General features: G+C 42.2%; 1 protein-coding gene across 1 annotated transcript in view; it reads right to left on the bottom strand.

The window, feature by feature from the left end:
* Positions 1–21,900, bottom strand: part of si:ch211-51h4.2 (uncharacterized) — a 107,974-nt gene that overhangs the window by 4,452 nt on the left and 81,622 nt on the right. Inside the window, exon 13 of the mRNA XM_014216738.2 lies at positions 17,999–18,041. Coding sequence (XP_014072213.2) covers positions 17,999–18,041 — 43 coding nt within the window. The remainder of the gene's footprint in view (positions 1–17,998; positions 18,042–21,900) is intronic.

The following is a 21,900-nucleotide window of genomic DNA, read 5'->3' as shown; positions in this document are numbered from 1 at the left end:
CCCTGGTTAGTCTGTAATCATGTTTAGTGTTCTCCCTGGTTAGTCTGTCATCATGTTTAGTGTTCTCCCTGGTCAGTCTGTCATCATGTTTAGTGTTCTCCCTGGTCAGTCTGTCATTTGTTTAGTGTTCTCCATGGTCAGTCTGTCATCATGTTTAGTGTTCTCCCTGGTCAGTCTGTCATCATGTTTAGTGTTCTCCCTGGTCAGTCTGTCATCATGTTTAGTGTTCTCCCTGGTCAGTCTGTCATCATGTTTAGTGTTCTCCCTGGTCAGTCTGTCATTATGTTTAGTGTTCTCCATGGTCAGTCTGTCATCATGTTTAGTGTTCTCCCTGGTTAGTCTGTAATCATGTTTAGTGTTCTCCCTGGTCAGTCTGTAATCATGTTTAGTGTTCTCCCTGGTCAGTCTGTCATCATGTTTAGTGTTCTCCCTGGTCAGTCTGTCGTCATGTTTAGTGTTCTCCCTGGTCAGTCTGTCATCATGTGTAGTGTTCTCCCTGGTCAGTCTGTCATCATGTTTAGTGTTCTCCCTGGTTAGTCTGTAATCATGTTTAGTGTTCTCCCTGGTCAGTCTGTAATCATGTTTAGTGTTCTCCCTGGTCAGTCTGTCATCATGTTTAGTGTTCTCCCTGGTCAGTCTGTCATTATGTTTAGTGTTCTCCATGGTCAGTCTGTCATCATGTTTAGTGTTCTCCCTGGTTAGTCTGTAATCATGTTTAGTGTTCTCCCTGGTCAGTCTGTAATCATGTTTAGTGTTCTCCCTGGTCAGTCTGTAATCATGTGTAGTGTTCTCCCTGGTCAGTCTGTCATCATGTTTAGTGTTCTCCCTGGTCAGTCTGTCGTCATGTGTAGTGTTCTCCCTGGTCAGTCTGTCATCATGTTTAGTGTTCTCCCTGGTCAGTCTGTAATCATGTTTAGTGTTCTCCCTGGTCAGTCTGTCATCATGTTTAGTGTTCTCCCTGGTCAGTCTGTCGTCATGTTTAGTGTTCTCCCTGGTCAGTCTGTCATCATGTTTAGTGTTCTCCCTGGTCAGTCTGTCGTCATGTTTAGTGTTCTCCCTGGTCAGTCTGTCGTCATGTTTAGTGTTCTCCCTGGTCAGTCTGTCATCATGTTTAGTGTTCTCCCTGGTCAGTCTGTCATCATGTTTAGTGTTCTCCCTGGTCAGTCTGTCATCATGTTTAGTGTTCTCCCTGGTCAGTCTGTCATCATGTTTAGTGTTCTCCCTGGTCAGTCTGCCATTATGTTTAGTGTTCTCCCTGGTCAGTCTGTCATCATGTTTAGTGTTCTCCCTTGTTAGTCTGTAATCGTGTGAAGTGTTCTCCCTGGTTAGTCTGTAATCATGTTTAGTGTTCTCCCTGGTCAGTCTGTAATCATGTTTAGTGTTCTCCCTGGTCAGTCTGCCATTATGTTTAGTGTTCTCCCTGGTCAGTCTGTCATCATGTTTAGTGTTCTCCCTGGTCAGTCTGTCATTATGTTTAGTGTTCTCCATGGTCAGTCTGTCATCATGTTTAGTGTTCTCCCTGGTTAGTCTGTAATCATGTTTAGTGTTCTCACTGGTCAGTCTGTCATCATGTTTAGTGTTCTCCCTGGTCAGTCTGTCATTATGTTTAGTGTTCTCCATGGTCAGTCTGTCATCATGTTTAGTGTTCTCCCTGGTTAGTCTGTAATCATGTTTAGTGTTCTCCCTGGTCAGTCTGTAATCATGTTTAGTGTTCTCCCTGGTCAGTCTGTCATCATGTTTAGTGTTCTCCCTGGTCAGTCTGTCGTCATGTTTAGTGTTCTCCCTGGTCAGTCTGTCATCATGTGTAGTGTTCTCCCTGGTCAGTCTGTCATCATGTTTAGTGTTCTCCCTGGTCAGTCTGTCATCATGTTTAGTGTTCTCCCTGGTCAGTCTGTCATCATGTTTAGTGTTCTCCCTGGTCAGTCTGTCGTCATGTTTAGTGTTCTCCCTGGTCAGTCTGTCATCATGTGTAGTGTTCTCCCTGGTCAGTCTGTCATCATGTTTAGTGTTCTCCCTGGTCAGTCTGCCATCATGTTTAGTGTTCTCCCTGGTCAGTCTGTCATCATGTTTAGTGTTCTCCCTTGTTAGTCTGTAATCGTGTGAAGTGTTCTCCCTGGTTAGTCTGTCATTATGTTTAGTAAACTTTTATGTAGTTACTTATTTTAATGTGTGATTGTATTGCTTTTTATCCTGCTGATTATCTTATGTATGTAAAGTACATAAGTTGTCTTGAAAAGCGCTTAAAATAAAATGACACAATGTTTCAACATCATAGGAGTTTGTCTTCTGGAATGGTCTCTAATTCAGAGTTTGAATATGTAATTTGCAGACTAGAAACATAACAAAAACATCCCTTTTTAGACCTAGCAAGTGATGTACACATTTGTTGTTCAGCAAGCACTATTCAGTGATCAACAAAATGTCGGTAACACCAAGAGGACATTGGAGTATAATTCTACTTGAAATCTAACCCCAGCAAATCCAAAACACCCAGTCAAGCTACACATTATGCACAGTTAATAGGTGAGATGGATGAGGTGAGGATTCTGTTTACTCAGTTTTGTGTGTGAAACATATATATATATTACCAGTTTAATTTGTTATTGTACATATATGCATGTGCATACAGATAAGGTTCTAAAGAAACAACATGCAATTTGAACCAAGCACCACTAGATGACACTAAAGATGTTCATGAAGAAATCTACAGGTAACTGCCAAAATAAAGGAAACACTTACGTAAACGAGGGATACAAAGTATATTGAAAGCAGGTGCTTTCACACAGGTGTGGTTCCTGAGTTAATCAAGCAATTAACGTCCCATCATGCTTAGGGTCATGTATAAAAATGCCCAGTTGGCTACCATGGCTAGAAGAAGAGATCTCAGTGACTTTGAAAGAGGGGTCTCAAAGAAGAAGAAGAAGAAGAAGAAGAAGAAGAAGAAGAAAAGAAGCGTGCGTGCGTGCGTGCGTGCGTGCGTGCGTGCGTCACTAGATCTCAACCCAATTGAACACTTATGGGAGATTCTTGAGCAGAGCCTGAGACAGCATTTTCTACCACTGGCAACAGAACACCAAATGATGGAATTTCTCATGGAAGAATGGTGTTGCATCTCTCAAATAGAGTTTCAGACCCTTGTAGAATCTATGCCAAGGTGTATTGAAGCTGTTCTGGCTCGTGGTGGCCCAATGACCTATTTAGACACTATGTTGGTGTTTCCTTTATTTTGTCAGTTAGCTGTATAATACTGTACATATGAAATTACATCTGAAAATAATAAATTGTATGTTCAATAATGTCAAAATAACAGGTTGATTCCACAGACAATACTCCCCTAATCCAAATCCCTGAGAAGTGGTGATATGATAAGGACCTTACAGTGCAGGCCTCAACACCTACCCATCCTATATGATCTGGCTTGATACGTTCCACATCAGCTAGCAAGCATTTATTGTCATGAATCTTGCCCTGGAGGCAGCTCTGCAAAGTAGTCACTTGCTGGCACATCTACAAAGTCATAAAATCAGATTTTAACCACACTGCTAACCCTAATGCCTAACCTAATCTAGATAAAGACCGAAAAGCTAATTTTTGTTTTCATGAATTTTTTAAAATATAGACAATTTTGTCTTTGCAAATTATCAAATTGTATTTGTCACATGCTTCGTAAACAATAGGTGTAGACTAACACTGAAATGCTTACTGACGGGCCCTTCCCAACAATACAGAGAGAAAAAAAGATAAATAATAGAAAACTAATAGCACAAGGAATTAATACACAATGAGTAACAATGGCTATATACACAGGGTACCAGTACCGAGTCAATGTGCAGGGGTACGAGGTAATTGAGGTAGAGATGTACATATAGATGGGGATAAAGTGACTAGGCAACAGAATATACACTGCTCAAAAAAATAAAGGGAACACTAAAATAACACATCCTAGATCTGAATGAATGAAATAATCTTATTAAATACCTTTTTCTTTACATAGTTGAATGTGCTGACAACAAAATCACTCAAAAATAATCAATGGAAATCCAATTTATCAACCCATGGAGGTCTGGATTTGGAGTCACACTCAAAATTAAAGTGGAAAACCACACTACAGGCTGATCCAACTTTGATGTAATGTCCTTAAAACAAGTCAAAATGAGGCTCAGTAGTGTGTGTGGCCTCCACATGCCTGTATGACCTCCCTACAACGCCTGGGCATGCTCCTGATGAGGTGGCGGAGGGATCTCCTGGTCTCCTGAGGGATCTCCTCCCAGACCTGGACTAAAGCATGGAGCGAGACATGATGTCCCAGATGTGCTCAATTGGATTCAGGTCTGGGGAACGGGCGGGCCAGTCCATAGCATCAATGTCTTCCTCTTGCAGGAACTGCTGACACACTCCAGCCACATGAGGTCTAGCATTGTCTTGCATTAGGAGGAACCCAGGGCCAACCGCACCAGCATATGGTCTCACAAGGGGTCTGAGGATCTCATCTCGGTTACCTAATGGCAGTCAGGCTACCTCTGGTGAGCACATGGAGGGCTGTGCGGCCCCCCAAAGAAATGCCACCCCACACCATGACTGACCCACCGCCAAACCGGTCATGCTGGAGGATGTTGCAGGCAGCAGAACATTCTCCACGGCGTCTCCAGACTCTGTCACATGTGCTCAGTGTGAACCTGCTTTCATCTGTGAAGAGCACAGGGCGCCAGTGGCGAATTTGCCAATCTTGGTGTTCTCTGGCAAATGCCAAACGTCCTGCACGGTGTTAGGCTGTAAGCACAACCCCCACCTGTGGACGTCGGGCCCTCATACCACCCTCATGGAGTCTGTTTCTGACCATTTGAGCAGACACATGCACATTTGTGGCCTGCTGGAGGTCATTTTGCAGGGCTCTGGCAGTGTTCCTCCTGCTCCTCCTTGCACAAAGGCGGAGGTAGCGGTCCTGCTGCTGGGTTGTTGCGCTCCTACGGCCTCCTCCACGTCTCCTGATGTACTGGCCTGTCTCCTGGTAGCGCCTCCATGCTCTGGACACTACGCTGACAGACACAGCAAACCTTCTTGCCACAGCTCGCATTGATGTGCCATCCTGGATGAGCTGCACTACCTGAGCCACTTGTGTGGGTTGTAGACTCCGTCTCATGCTACCACTAGAGTGAAAGCACCGCCAGCTTTCAAAAGTGACCAAAACATCAGCCAGGAAGCATAGGAACTGAGAAGTGGTCTGTGGTCCCCACCTGCAGAACCACTCCTTTATTTGCACAACAGCATGTGAAATGTATTGTCAATCAGTGTTGCTTCCTAAGTGGACAGTTTGATTTCACAGAAGTGTGATTGACTTGGAGTTACATTGTGTTGTTTAAGTGTTCCCTTTATTTTTTTTAGCAGTATATAATAAACAGTAACAGCAACATGTTAGCGCAAAAAGGGTCAATGCAGATAGTCCGGTTTGCTATAGAGCTCCACATTAGAGGTGTTACAGGGGAATATATTGATAAAAGTCACCTTGTCCCAGAGAGATTTACACGATTGTCAAAATGTCACGCCAGGGTAAGCCTACACGAAACACAGCACTTATTTGTTGTTTTTATGAAATGAATGGATGGTGGAAAAACGATTGGAACCATTTCCATGTTTGACCACTAGATTTTATGGGTATTATGACTCATACTGTGGTACTCTATACAGTAGGTTAACTATTTAACTAACTATTTAGCAGCTGGTACATCTAACGGAAATCGCTCAGTTCTGCCTCCAGGGCAAGATTCATGACAATAAACGTCAACCTGTCATCAGCTAGCGCTTACTGCTATCTTTTAAATGGCAGTAGTACTTGGACTAGAATAAGAATAAGGTTAATATTCAAAGCCAGTCTGCTCTTCCTTCACCTTGCCCTGGATAAAACAGAGCAGAGAGCTGCGGGCCACAATGAGCCACTCTTCACATCTACTCCAAGGTGACGTTTGAAAGGCCACGCTTCACTTCAGGGACACATTGTGTTATAGCATTACAGGCTAAAACAGAAAGTGTGTTTGGGCGATAAGGAACAGCTCTGATCTTTAGAAGCAGCCCTCCAGGCACTGAGCAGACTGAGTTGAAAGACAGGGTTCTGGGTTTCTGAAAATATCTATAACAAAAGTAGTAATGCAGGTTTTCTTCCTCCCTCTCTCCCACCGTGATGCATACTGTACATTTGTCTACAGGATGTATGCTTAAGAGGCATACAGTAACAATATCAGTAGGTTTGATCAGTTGATCTGCAAAGTATTATGATTTCAATCATTTAGAGCATCAGTGCCCATACATTTACATACCAAAACATTTACATACCAAAACATGGTATGAAGTCTTGTCCATATTTTATGTAATTTCCTGGCATTGTGGAGGATGGAAGAGTGAATGTCGCAAGGTAGTAGGTTTATGTCCCATCATAAAACCATGCAAGGACGTCTGACCAATAGAGTACAATAAAGTACAGTACATTTGATCATCTAAAGAAGCTCAAAGGAGACCATTAACAACATGTCCTGTTCTTAGCCTTTTCTTCAATTTTGTGATTCAATAGTTCACAGATGCTCAGCCTCACAAACAAACACAAATGGATTTAAACCATCAGGGACAGGGAAGCAGAATAAACTGTTGCATGGCATCTCCTGCTGGGTTTGACCCTGATGGCATGGACAGAATACATTTTGAACAGCAGTGAAAGCAGCTTTCTCCAAAAACAAAGACAAACTGAATGGTGTGGAGTGCCAACAGTCCGCAGAGAGAAGATTGAACGCCTCGCTGGCCCTAAATTAGATCACACATTTTCTTGCTCATGGCAGTGTCTCACTGCATGCCCCAAGGCACACTGCTGGCCAGATTATTGTTCAATGGCTGGCTTTCTTTTGCCCAGACAGGAAACCCTTACACCCAGGAATTCTAAAAACATACAGTGTTAGACAGAGAAAAAAGCTGATTCTCAGAAACAATTGACGTCCCAAACCCAGTGTCTGTAAAACAAAGGATGTTTGTTAAATAAGCAACTGACCCTAACCAGGGACAAACTGACCCTAATCAGGGATAAACTGACCCTAACCAGAGACAAACTGACCCTAACCAGGGATAAACTGACCATAATCAGGGATACACTGACCCTAACCAGGGATAAAGTGACCCTAACCAGGGATAAACTGACCCTAATCAGGGATGTAAGATTCCTATAGAGCTCAATTAAGACAAGAAGACATTGCAGCAGCCTTAAAAACATGCCTCTTCTCACATGGTCCCAAAAAATCTCAATGATGTTAAATATTGTTAAAACTATGGCATTAGCAGACTATCCAGAAGTTTGAGGAAAACCAAGGACTGTAAATGTTGTGGTGGAGACATTAAACTGGGAAGTGTGACCTGTAACTTTTAGTGTAGAGGCCACACTGGCAATGAAAAGACCAACAGGATCACCTATTATACCAGATTTACTGTGGATGCATCATTTATGTCAGCTTATGGAGAGTTCTGAAATACATAAAATTACTTTATAACTTCACAAAGTGAGTGCTTAGGATGTTTCCAAAAATATTATGCAGGAGCTTTATAACTGCTGATCTTTCGAGAGGAGTGAAATTATATTGATATCTGAGAAGCATCACATTCGGAAAAGTCATTTTAATATGCATTGTCTCAGACTAGGGTGTAAAGCATCCACTAAAGCAGGGTTTCCAACCCCCCACATCCCCTCCTGCCCTGGGGCCCCCCTGGGTGCACGTTTTGGTTTTTGTTCTAGCACTACACAGCTGATTCAAATAATCAAAGCTTGATGGTGAGTTGGTTATTTCAATCAGCTGTGTAGCACTAGGGCAAAAACGAAAGCATGCACCCAGGGGGGCCCAGGACCGAGTTTGGGAAACCCTACACTAAAGTATAGATAGACACCAGAGCATTAAAATCACCTTAAATGAGTGGGGAAATAGAATACTTGAATTTTCATAAAGTTTCTCAAGATTCCTGGTGATAACGTGACATTTACAAAATGCAACTGTAGCCAAAGACTGAACATAAAATTATGTCTTCACTTGATTAGAAGTAAGTAAACCTTGCCCCTTAGTTTCTCACATGACTATGAATTTGGGGTAGGCTACTCTGCGCAAAGCTTACATTTGTTCATGGACTGCACATCAAAACAGCCTCAGACAGCCTTTGCGGTCTACATTACTATCACTCCTCTGTGATATAAGTCAAATGGTTGAGCATCCCGGCTCAGAGGGAGATAAGGAATATGTCTGCTATGTGTAGACTATGGTTCTAGAGTAAAATGGACCCAAAATAATATAGATCTGTGGTAAGCGAAAAGTTGAATAGTCCTCCCAAATTTCATCTGGGGATTAATCAGAGTGAATTTTGCTTGAGGACAAGTTCCAAAAATGGAAAGCCCATGAGGTGTTGCCAGAATATGGAAGATGCGGCTCTCTGACAAATGGCAATGTAGGTGAAATGAAGGATCTTGAAACCATAAATACCACATAACCCACTTCTGCAGTGCCTCCAGTAACAGAGATGCAGACAAAGTTATACTTCGACTCAGGCCTCTTCATAACTCTGCGTAAATGCCCGCCAGTCGTCTTGAAAAGACAGTGGATCTGCTTCTCCCTGCCTCAGACAAGCCCCAAAGGCTGTGTAGCTCAGATATATTTCCCTAACCAAGACTGAGATGACCTTTTGAGAAAGAACACACTGTGCGTCTTGCTGATGAGGATCTTCTTTCGATTTAGCTGTCAATGTCAAAAGCCATTAGTTTCATATCACCTACAGGTAACTGCCAAAATAAAGGAAACACCAACATAGTGTCTTAATATGGAATTGGGCAACTGAGCTACCAGAACAGCTTCAATACAACAACATTCTTCCACGAGAAATTCCATAATTTGGTGTTTTGTTGATGGTGGTGGAAAATGCTGTCTCAAGCGCCACTCCATAATCTCCCATTCCCAATCTCCCATATATATGAACCTAAGCATGGGATGTTAATTGCTTAATTAACTAATCGAACCACACCTGTGTTGAAGCACCTGTTTTCAATATACTTTATATCCCTCATTTACTCAAGTGCTTCCTTTATTTTGGCACTTACCTGTACATTGCTACATTACTCAGGTAATCTAGATTGAAATAATAGCTATACTGTTCTAACCTTAATCAAAATACACAATACACATTCATGACAAATCAATCTTTACTGGCCTTGAAACGTTCCTTATGTGATGAGGAAGACCACTGTATAGTCAGAAACTGTCCACCTGATCAAACTAAAGACTTTTATTTTCTCACAAAAAGAAATCAAGCACATTGTACTACGCTATTTAATATGGCATGGTTTCCATGGGAACCAAAATAATCTCAGCATGAAAGAAGGCCTTAAAGGACAGCAACTAGCTGGGATCTCTCAAGCTGTTTTCAATCAGCAGCACACTGTATCACTTTTAAGGTGAGATAAATAAGGTAGAAGCTACAGGCAAACTATAACGCATCAGCACATATAAAACAGATAGACCAGAGCCACAGACCACAGTACTGTAAGTAATAGATGCTCAGGGAATGTCAAGACCTCAAAAAATCGTTCCTTGGATTTACTCTGGCTGTTTTGTCAATCCACAAATCGAGTTTCAGCTGTCAACACTTATTTGTAAATCACATACTGCATTGATGAATTCAAATACTTACCTGAAATATTAATCTAGGCTACTTTTAGGCCCTATGAACACATCATGAAATAACATACGTTTTGGGAAAGAGCCTGATGACAGCTGTCAATTTGTGTAGCTAAAATCCTACAGTTGTATAGTTGAAATTCTAAAACCTTAACCACATGTCACTGGTGTTGCGAGCCCAAACATGATATTTTTATTCTGTTGAGTTATTGACTTGACTTCTCCTCTGATGATGGTGGAAACATCCTGCTTGAACCTAAACAGCAACATTTCCTATGGCTATGTCATAACAGATGATGACAGGTCCCATCATACCTCCTGCTGTCGCCTTCAGCGTTGGAAAATCTCATTAGGCTTCTCTTACACAATAATTTGCATAATCCCTTCCCATATTTTGCGGCTTCAGACACTCAATCATCCGTATTTACATATACATCAAGGTTGGCACCACAGCGATTCGAATCAATGACTTGTATTGTTGCTAAATACCACTGTGTGCATTCAGTAAATCAAAAGCTTTGTTGAACTCTGCTGTGATTTATTTGGCAGGTGGGATGGTGTGTTTTCCCCCTAACAGAGAGGGTACTGGTGCAGCTTGATCTGGGAGCAGATGACCTCTGTGCTGGCGTTACTCTGGCCTGATCTAGTGGTTTACAGCAGAGGCGCTGCAGGTGGTTGGTGGTGGGTTGATGTACGGCTGATCTATGTGAGTGGGGGAGAACCAAAGTTCAGGCTACTCAGGCCCATGAGTGCACTTCAAAGTTCTCCCCAGCTCCCTTTCAAGTTTGAAAGTGAAGAGAACGCGCTTTGATTATCAATGTGGATGTTCTGCTTTAGAATTAGTCCTAAAGTGGGAAGGAAAACATTGAAATGGTGGATAATGGACTCGATAATGTGCAGACTTCATTGGAAATGTTTAAAGATGAGCTGCTTAGGGAAAAGGCCTTCATGAAGACAGACAGCCCACTGGGCACAGACGTCAATTTAACGTCTATTCCACGTTGGTTCAAAGTCATTTAATTGAAATGACATGGAAACAACATTGATTCAACCAGTGTGTGCCCAGTGGGAGGGCCTTCATTTCACTACTAAACTGCTCGGGTTTTTAAGAAATGCTTCCTACAGCACCTTAACTGACATGATTTAACTCCCAAGTTGATACAAATTAGGTTACGTTTTGATCCAAAGTATGAATCAAATTACTTTGACAAAACTGGAACATGCTCTACAATGATCAAGGATGAGGACACACAACTTGGGGGAAAGAACAGCTATAGTAGTATACTACAATCCTCCGCAAAGAATATAACCTAAGCAGTAAGCCAGATACTTGTTCATTGCCAGAATCCCACTCTGTGAAAGCTTTTACAAGAAACCTCCCTAAAGATGCCTTATGGGGGCAGCCTTCTGACAGCTGTTAGCTCGAGCCGTTGGTGTTTTACATTTTCTTTGGCACCATATACATTGCTTCCCACCAATCAATATTCATAAGGTGTAGGAGAGGACTTAAACTACTACTGAACATTGTTTTCATCATCAACTAGCTACCATCATCAATAATCAGACAAGAGTGACAGGTACATATGGGTTGACAAATCTCAAGAACAGAATTGTCAAAGTGGAGTGTGGTAAATGGCTCTGTTTTTGTAAGCCAGGTCAGTGCTGTTGTGCTATACACTTAGTACCCACCAAGAATACCAATTAGCACATTAGCCAAACCCTAGGTAAAGTAATTGCTGCATGTTTTCATTAGAGCCCCAGGAAGTCATTACTGGTTTATCTGAGCAGTTCCACTGTAAATGATTCAAAACATATCCTGATCACATCAAACCAGCACATCACCATCATAACCTATTATCTCGCCCTGTTCCGACTCACTGCACTTACAGAGACATTGGAGGGGGAAAGAGAATCAGTGGAAACAACAGGCACAAGGACCGCACTGGGCTAGAGACAATCTCAATGCAGTCCCATTATCATACAGGCTGCGGAGGTTAAATTGGCTTAATTGTTTTGCAGATGGAACAAGCCCAGCATGTTTGTTAAAATGGATAATAGCGTGTCATATTCCACATATTTGCCCTACCCCGCACTGTGAGCCTGACCAGGCCAAGTGATATCACAGAATCAGCAAGAGGTGGCAGCATGAAAACATGAAGCCTCCTCAGACATCTATAAAACATACAGTAGAGTAGATATATTCACACAGCTATGCGCAGTAGCAACACATTGAAACAATCCATCATTTCAATAAAGCCTGGTATCCACCTCAGGAGAAGTGCATGAGGGTTACTGTAGCAGTGAATAATGTGAGGCAACACTAAGCCCTGTGTGCTGCTGAGGTAAGGAGGCTGTGTGATGAGAGGACCAGTGGTCTGGGGAGCTGGATCCAGATCTCTCCCCGGAGAGGCTGAGTTACAGCTGTCACTCATACAGCTCTCTGCTATTGTGAGTTGCCACTTAATCCCCATGGGTACGGTGGCAGGTTGAGTATGCTGGCAAAGTAACCCACGCATGCACTCACACAGACAGAAACATACACAGACACTGTTCACACACACACATGGACATGAGCGCATGTACGCACACACTCTCTCGCACATACACATTGATCTGCTGTATTGTCCAGAGTAGTACAGGGAGAATCTAGGTGAGGTTGGGCAGATAAAGAACCACTGGGGAAGGATTAGGAGCAGGCTAATTATGAAGTCAGCATACAGTACTGCCCCACTACCACATTCAGGGTTCAGATCAGCCTCCTGACATTACAGTGTCAATCCACCCTGAACCATACACTACACAGAGCTAACCCCTTCACAAACCCACCTCATAGCAGGCCACACTGCTGTGAGGTTAGCTCAGGTCAGACTCTGCTAGAGAAGTTCAACCCCTGCAGATAAACTGATTGCATTACATTTTTATTCCACATTAGGTAGAAACAAAGTGATGGTGAGACATTAGAAGACATGTAGTGTCATATAGATATACAGCAGGAAATCAGGATTCATAATCATGAATAAACAGCAACAATGATTAAACCAAAGGTTGCTGACAAACGTTTGTCTCACATAACAAAAAAGGGCTTATGCAGTCACTGGTAACCTGAGTAGAATCTATTCCATCAGAGTCTCCAGTCAGATGGTATTTAAATGTCTGTCCAGTTGAAGGTTATGTAATTAGGCTGTAGAGTGCTTGACTGCTTCATCCATGAGAGTGAAAGGAGACCTCTCATCTCTGGGGGACAGGGTAATACATCATCATTTAGCTGCAGGCTGCAGTCTGGCCATGAGAGGTGGAGTTAGATGACAGAGCAACACAACTAGTGGAAAGGGTCCTTACCCTGATGAACCCAACGTGACTGTATCAAAACCTCTGTTTACCAACGGGTATAGCAGTGAGCACGCTGCAAGCACAGGGAAGTTTCTCTCAACAGACAGGAAAGGAATGTTAAGTATTATGCGACAGAAAAAAACGATGATGAATAATTCATTCTTTATCCCAAAGCCCAGATCTGGGAGACAAGCTGTCTCTCTGACTTTCCTTCTGGTGTTGTTGTTGTTTGCAGACGCGGGGAGATAATAATGTGGATGATGGGTTTACGTTTCATATTATCACAAAGCACTAAATGACACACAGAGACAATTGATCATGGCATGTTTGCATGCGCAATGTAAGCTTTTCAATAGTAACCTTCAAAGTCAAAGTCACTGGCTTTACTACTCATATCTCCTGAGCCACAAGCTGAATAAATGATATCATTTCTACATCCCATAAGGCCTATAGGAAATACAGGTACATCCCATAGGGCCTATAGGAAATACAGGTACATCCCATAGGGCCTATAGGAAATACAGGTACATCCCATAAGGCCTATAGGAAATACAAGTACATCCCATAGGGCCTATAGGAAATACAGGTACATCCCATAGGGCCAAAAGGAAATACAGGTACATCCCATAAGGCCTATAGGAAATACAGGTACATCCCATAGGGCCTATATGTCACGTCCTGACCAGTATAAGGGGTTATTTGTTATTGTAGTTTGGTCAGGACATGGCAGGGGTGTGTTTGTTTTGTGTTGTCAGGGTTTTTGGGTAGTGTTCTATGTTTTGTATTTCTATGTTCTATTTTCTATTTTTTCTATTTCTATGTCTAGTTTATTGTTTTGACCTTCAATTGGAGGCAGCTGTTCCTCGTTGCCTCTAATTGAAGGTCCTATTTACAGTGGGGGGAAAAAGTATTTGATCCCCTGCTGATTTTGTATGTTTGCCCACTGACAAAGAAATTATCAGTCTATAATTTTAATGTTAGGTTTATTTGAACAGTGAGAAACAGAATAACAACAAAAATATTGAGAAAAACGTATGTCAAAAATGTTATGAATTGATTTGCATTTTAATGAGGGAAATAAGTATTGACCCCCTCTCAATCAGAAAGATTTTTAGCTCCCAGGTGTCTTTTATACAGGTAACGAGCTGAGATTAGGAGCATACTCTTAAAGGTAGTGCTCCTAACCGCAGCTTGTTACCTGTAAAAAAGACACCTGTCCACAGAAGCAATCAATCAATCAGATTCCAAACTCTCCACCATGGCCAAGACCAAAGAGCTCTCCAAGGATGTCAGGGACAAGATTGTAGACCTACACAAGGCTGGAATGGGCTACAAGACCATCGCCAATCAGCTTGATGAGAAGGTGACAACATTTGGTGCGATTTTTCGCAAATGGAAGAAACACAAATTAACTGTCAATATCCCTCGGCCTGGGGCTCCATGCAAGATCTCACCTCGTGGAGTTGCAATGATCATTAGAACGGTGAGGAATCAGCCCAGAACTACACGGGAGGATCTTGTCAATGATCTCAAGGCAGCTGGGACCATAGTCACCAAGAAAACAATTGGTAACACACTACGCCGTGAAGGACTGAAATCCTGCAGCGCCCGCAAGGTCCCCCTGCTCAAGAATACATATACATGCCCGTCTGAAGTTTGCCAATGAACATCTGAATGATTCAGAGGACAACTGGTGAAAGTGTTGTGGTCAGATGAGACCAAAATGGAGCTCTTTGACATCAACTCAACTCACCGTGTTTGGAGGAGGAAGAATGCTGCCTATGACCCCAAGAACACCATCTCCACCGTCAAACATGGAGGTGGAAACATTATGCTTTGGGGGTGTTTTTCTGCTAAGGGAACAGGACAACTTCACCGCATCAAAGGGACGATGGACGGGGCCATGTACCGTCAAATCTTGGGTGAGAACCTCCTTCCCTCAGCCAGGGCATTGAAAATGGGTCGTGGATGGGTATTCCAGCATGACAATGACCCAAAACACACGGCCAAGGCAACAAAGGAGTGGCTCAAGAAGAAGCACATTAAGGTCCTGGAGTGGCCTAGCCAGTCTCCAGACCTTAATCCCATAGAAAATCTGTGGAGGGAGCTGAAGGTTCGAGTTGCCAAACGTCAGCCTAGAAACCTTAATGACTTGGAGAAGATCTGCAAAGAGGATTGGGACAAAATCCCTCCTGAGATGTGTGCAAACCTGGTGGCCAACTACAAGAAACGTCTGACCTCTGTGATTGCCAACAAGGGTTTTGCCACCAAAGTACTAAGTCATGTTTTGCAGAGGGGTCAAATACTTATTTCCCTCATTAAAATGCAAATCATTTTATAACATTTTTGACATGCGTTTTTCTGGATTTTTGTTGTTGTTATTCTGTCTCTCACTGTTCATATAAACCTACCATTAAAATTATAGACTGATCATTTATTTGTAAGTGGGCAAAATCAGCAGGGGGTCAAATACTTTTTCCCCCCACTGTAGTAGGGGTGTTTTTCTATGGGTTTTGTGGGTAGTTGTTTCGTGTATAGCTGTATGCCTTACAGGACTGTTTGTGTCGTTGTTTTTGTATACGTGTGTTTTGTTTTGTTTTTCCTTCTTTCTGCCAATAAAAAAGAAGATGAGTATACAGACTCCCGCTGCATTTTGGTCCACTTTATACGACGGGCGTGACACTATAGGAAATACAGGTACATCCCATAGGGCCTATAGGAAATACAGGTACATCCCATAGGGCCTATAGGAAATACAGGTACATCCCATAGGGCCTATAGGAAATACAGGTACATCCCATAAGGCCTATAGGAAATACAGGTACATCCCATAGGGCCTATAGGAAATACAGGTACATCCCATTGGGCCTATAGGAAATACAGGTACATCCCATAGGGCCTATAGGAAATACAGGTACATCCCATAAGGCCTATAGGAAATACAGGTACATCCCATAGGGCCTATAGGAAATACAGGTACATCCCATAAGGCCTATAGGAAATACAGGTACATCCCATAGGGCCTATAGGAAATACAGGTACATCCCATAAGGCCTATAGGAAATACAGGTACATCCCATAAGGCCTATAGGAAATACAGGTACATCCCATAAGGCCTATAGGAAATACAGGTACATCCCATAGGGCCTATAGGAAATACAGGTACATCCCATAGGGCCTATAGGAAATGCAGGTACATCCCATAGGGCCTATAGGAAATACATGCTAGAGCCCATAGGGCTTTTCACTGGCTGTATAGGAGATAGTGGGAAAAGGTCAATTTCAGTGGAGCTTAAAGCTCAAGCAAATTAAAGGGTTCTAGTCTGCTTGACAATATTTGGAAAGATGCATACATTATTCATGTGTGATTCACATCTCTTCTCCCTCTGTGATGATGTTAAGAAAACAGGCCACTGGGATGATACAGAAAAATAAATGTTTTTTATGCTTGAACTGCCACAGAAAACACCTCTCTCTCATGTGTATGTGTTCTCTGTGGAAGACTACCATGCTATCTGTGCACTCATCTCATTCCAAGCGTTACCAGACAAGTATTCTGTTTCTCTTCCCCACCCCATCTCCCTCCTTTTAAAAATATATTGCCCTTGGAATGTTGCAGGTGCACTGTGATATTACAACTATAAAGCCATTTAAATATTACAATTGGTGCTACAATACTATTGTGTATTTCTCCAAAAAGCCATTTTGCTTGGTTGACATTCTATTTGCACACTGATACACGTTTGTGAGAGGAACACCACCAAGCCATTGGTGTTCTTATAGTACCACACATGTATTAACAGTTTACTACAGTTTCTTCTGCTCGTCATCTACAGTACATTTCAAACAAACATATTGCATTTCTTCAAAGTACAAAACCGGAGGAAAGGTGTTTTTGTTTGTTGTCAAGACACCAAGTGTAAGGGGGATAAATGCAGGAGTCTGGCTGAGTGGTCTGCTTTGCTTGCCTCTTGTCATAATTATACTTTTCTTGTTCACTTTCTATGGACCCCTAAAGAGATTGATGATTATACCTTTAATTCAACTTCTTTACCCCCCACACTGTTTACAATGTGATTTGGCACATTTATACCACCGGAGTATCCTTATTATCGATAATGATATATTTTGGAGTAAAACGGAGTGGCTACCTGAGGTGCTATGAAAAATATTTATTTTCTTTGCTTTGAGGTAACGGCAGCCATAAAAAAACAGCTAGAGGGTGGTCCACTTCAAGCAATTCACATACAGTATCTTAAAACAACTGTACATAAAGTAACTTCCAAAATAATTGACACACTTGAGGGATACAAATTATACTGAAAGCAGGTGCTTCCACACAGTTGTGGTTCCTTAGTTAATTAAGCAATTAAAACATTGCTTCATGCTTAGGGTATATCTATACAAATTCTGGGCAGACCACTATTTTGCCTACCATGGCTATGCCCCCATAGGATGTCAATGCCCCCATCCACAGGGCATGAGTGGTCACTGAATGGTTTGATGAGCATGAAAACGATGTAAACCATATGCTATGGCCGTCTCAGTCACCAGATGTCAACCCAATTGAACACTTATGGGATATTCTGGAGCGGCGCCTGAGACAGCATTTTACACCACCATCAACAAAACACCAAATTATGGAATTTCTCGTGGAAGAATGGCATCGCATCTCCCCAGTTCCAGACACTTATACCAATGTGCATTGAAGATGTTCTGGTTTGTGGTGGCCCTATTAAGACACTTTATGTTGGTGTTTCCTTTATTTTGGCAGTTATCTTTATTAATATCCAACCAATGACCAGTTTTAGTGAACTAGTTTTGACCAGAAACTGTGATAGAGACTATAGTCTTTAAAATCTGCCTCTATGGAGACCATAAAATGATGTATAACAGGCTGAGTATGTCAGTCCATGACCTTACATTCAGTCTCTAAATAACAGGGAATATTGAGTAAATCTGACGGGAGTAAACTCTCCTACCTTTGTCAGTGGGATTGTTGCAATCTCTCCTGCTTTCTCTGACCTGTAAGAAGAAAAAACAGAATTGAGATTTGTCATGAATAATATCTCCACTCAAATGATCAGTCATATAAACTCCTGAGAAAAAGTTTCCAGACACTTGTCATTGGTTCAGTTGTGCACTAATCCCTATGTTTCCTTATGTGTATTGACAGCTGTGCTATGAAATAGAACTCTTAAAAATCCAAATAAATAGAATTGCAGGAAAGAATGGCATCGGTGTTGACGTGTTACAGCCTTCATATTGCTTGCACAGGAAAATAAGGCATTGAAGAGTGTGGTGTAAAACAGCAGTAACCAGTGCTGCTCTACTCCCTTTTCCTCTGCAAACAATTCTTTTGTGCATTGTCCCCACATAATTGCGCTCCCAGGATGAGGAGGCTGATTCCTCTTTACAGTTGGCTGCACACATCTGCATCCCTTGAAACAAACTGCCAGACAGTTGCAGTGGCAGAGCTACTGATTAGTGGTTCACCTTTGGGAGAAATGGGCACAAAGCATCCGTCTGTCTAATGAATCGGCTGATGAAATAGATCAAAAGCTCATCTGAAGGTTATGTCCCAGATATACTTTTGTCTATTGCTTTGGTGATTTCTGTGGATTTCAATTAGTTACAAACTAAAACAGATACTTCAGGGTGGGCTACATGTATTAAGATAATACGTGGGAGCTCCAACATCATTAGGCTTTGTATGGCTTCTAAGGACTCGCTGTTAGTAGGCTGGATATTCACTATAATTCAACATCAATTGAATCAGGCTAATGTGTCTCTTGTTATGGAGTAGTAGGTACAACTGGTCAACATCTCACTTGTAGTTTTGCACACAGACATAGGAAGTGTCAAGCTGCCCACAGCGATTGTGTGGGGTGATTCTCCATTCACTTTTTCACATGTTAAGTTCATAAAGTCTTCGCTTCTGGCTATCCGCTTTGTGTCTTTGAAATCCAAATAGATTTTCTTGGTAGCCAGAAGGCCATATTCTCAGGGATGTATCTTTATTTGGAGCAGTTACAGTTTGCAAAAAATCTTTCTAACAGTAGGTTGCAGGCTATTTAAATCATTGAGGAGATTATGTTGAGAAGAAACTAGAAACATTGGTCTAAATATAACAAATTCAACACAATATGTGGTAAAACTATGAATTACTGTGCTTTTATTGTAATTGTAGTCCATTTTTCTTAGCAGCTATGTCAAAGGAAAGGAGTGCTATATGGCCACTGTCAATTGTTGAGGATTGTACATTTCTACTGAATAGGTCTTAGTCACACACACAATCCCTCCACCCATTTATTAGCAGTGTCAGCTAAAGTATGTGTCTCTTAGATTAAATTGAAGAGAAAATCCTAAGTTTCTCTCAGTGAGATGCTTAAAACATTTAACTAGGGCTCTTGTGAGCAAGACAGGTAATACACTACATGACCAATAGCATGTGGACACCTGCTCATTCCAAAATCATGGGCATTAATATGGAGTTGGTCCCCCCTTTCCTGCTATAACAGCCTCCAATCTTCTGGGAAGGCTTTCCACTAGATGTTGGAACATTGTGGCAGAGGCTTGCTTCCATTCAGCCACAAGAGCATTAGTGAGGTAGGGCACTGATGTTGGGCTATTAGGCCTGAATTGCAGTCGGCATTCCAATTCATCCCAAATGTTTTTGATGGGGTTAAGGTCGGGCTCTGTGCAGGCCAGTCAAGTTCTTCCACACCGATCTCGACAAACCATTTCTATATGGACCTCGCTTTGTGCATGGGGGCATTGTCATGCTGAAACAGGAAAGGGCCTTCCCCAAATTGTTGCCACAAAGTTGGAAGCACAGAATAGTCTAGAATGTCATTGGACGCTGTAGCGTTAACATTTCCCTTCACTGGAACTATGGAAAACCCATTTCCTGACGCTCCAGACGAACAGTTCTTGTGCTGAGGTTGCAACTGAGGACAGACAATTTTTACGCGCTACACGCTTCAGCACTCGTCGGTCCCATTCTGTGAGCTTGTGGGGCCTACGACTTCGCAGCTGAGCTGTTGTTGCTCCTAGACGTTTCCACTTCACAATAACAGCACTTACAGTTGACAGGGGAAGCTCAAGCAGGGCAGAAATGTGACGAACTGACTTGTTGGAAAGGTGGCATCCTATGACGGTGCCACGTTGAAAGTCACTGAGCTCTTCAGTAAGGCCATTCTACTGCCAATATTTGTCTATGGAGATTGCATGACTGTGTGCATGATTTTATACCTGTCAGCAATGGGTGTGGCTGAAATAGCAGAATCCACTCATTTGAAAGGGTGTCCACATACTTTTGTATATATAGTGTACTTAGGATATGATGACATCCTCCATGACTTCCTGTGACTCCGGTGCAAATGAATTTCTCCGGCTTTAATTATTTCTTTCTCAGGACGCCTCTGGAGCCGCTGTCTCTCTCGCCCCGGATTGTGTGAAACGTTCCGTGTCTGACCTCCAATTTTCAAATCGTTCCACAGCTTTGCTAAGAAATTGGATGCCCCACATTTTCAATTGAGCTCAGATACCCTCGTGGTTTTGTCCCCCAAGTCTTTGTCAAATTTTCTGTGGAATAAGCAAAACCAAATGTGGGCGCACTTCTGCTGACAGAAACAATCAGTGTTTGGGCCTTAATAAGCAGGCTGGGTATGTCAACAACAGTGGATATTTAGTTCTGCCTACGCTATCATAAAGCCATGTCTGTCTGCCGAGTCCCAGCCTCATGAGCTACTGCAGTTCTGCACTTCAGGAGCTGAGTACAACAATCACTCCATGACCTTGGAGTAGAAAAACATTTTGGGTGTAGATGTGGGGATGTAATCCTTTCAAATCCCTCTGCAAAGGTAAGTAAATCCTGCTAAACATTCTTTCCCCATCAGGGAAGCCTTTCCCTTCATTACCCTCCTAGAGGCAGGATGATGTGAGGCTAAGGGAAGGGGGTGTTGGAGACATGGTAGCAGAGAGGGATGGCAGATTTAGGGCTAAGGGTTGAAATCTCGTCAAAACACTGTCCAAGCTGTCAGGGAAAAACACACAACACAACAAACAGGCCTGGATTTAACTACTACTGTACTTATGCTTTAAAGCCACTCATAAACACAGATACACACCATATGACATGCTGTTGATTTGTAACAAACAGCTGGATCTTTAATATTGCCACTGAGATGTCAAGGACAATCAAAACAACATTTGGATCACCGCTACCTCCACACATACACACAGGGAAAAGTGCATCTGTTTGGTAAATATAGACAGTTATGATTCCAGTTGTTTTATTACGTGTTCTCCATGTGCTAGCAGACTGTTTGCATGGTGTAACAATAGCTGATCCTCATTACAGTGATTGGCAGACACTGGCCTTTAGGGGGCACTGTTGCTCTCTGTAAGCACCAATACCAACATGCTACAGAGCATATGACACCTGTCAATAGCATTCGGAGCCATTTTGAGCAAAAATACAAACAAAACTTTTCAAATGGATGACTGATGAACAATACATTTGAGTGAGAAATAAATTAAATAAATGTCAAGTTATTGTATTGAAAATAACAGTTTTGCAAGTCAACATGATCCAAATGGCAGAATACCATACAGGTGGGGTTCCTGTTAAAACCTCCCTTTACAACTGAATTGATACAACTGATTTTATACTATTGACATGTTTGTGAATGTTTACGTATAAGTGGCCCTGTGTTTGACCTATGCATAAATAGACAGTAGCGATATCATGACATGTTTGACTTCAAACAATACTCTTGAGCCACTTTGCTTTACATTAACTTTACAAAACAAGCAGTGCTCTATACATGTAAATCCCTTCTCTTTACCAATTGACTGCTAGTTTTAAGTAAGTACAAGC

The sequence above is a fragment of the Salmo salar genome, chromosome ssa10, assembly GCF_905237065.1.
Source record: "Salmo salar chromosome ssa10, Ssal_v3.1, whole genome shotgun sequence".
NCBI classification, from domain to species: Eukaryota; Metazoa; Chordata; class Actinopteri; order Salmoniformes; family Salmonidae; genus Salmo; species Salmo salar.
This window is presented reverse-complemented; position numbering and strand designations above follow the sequence as displayed.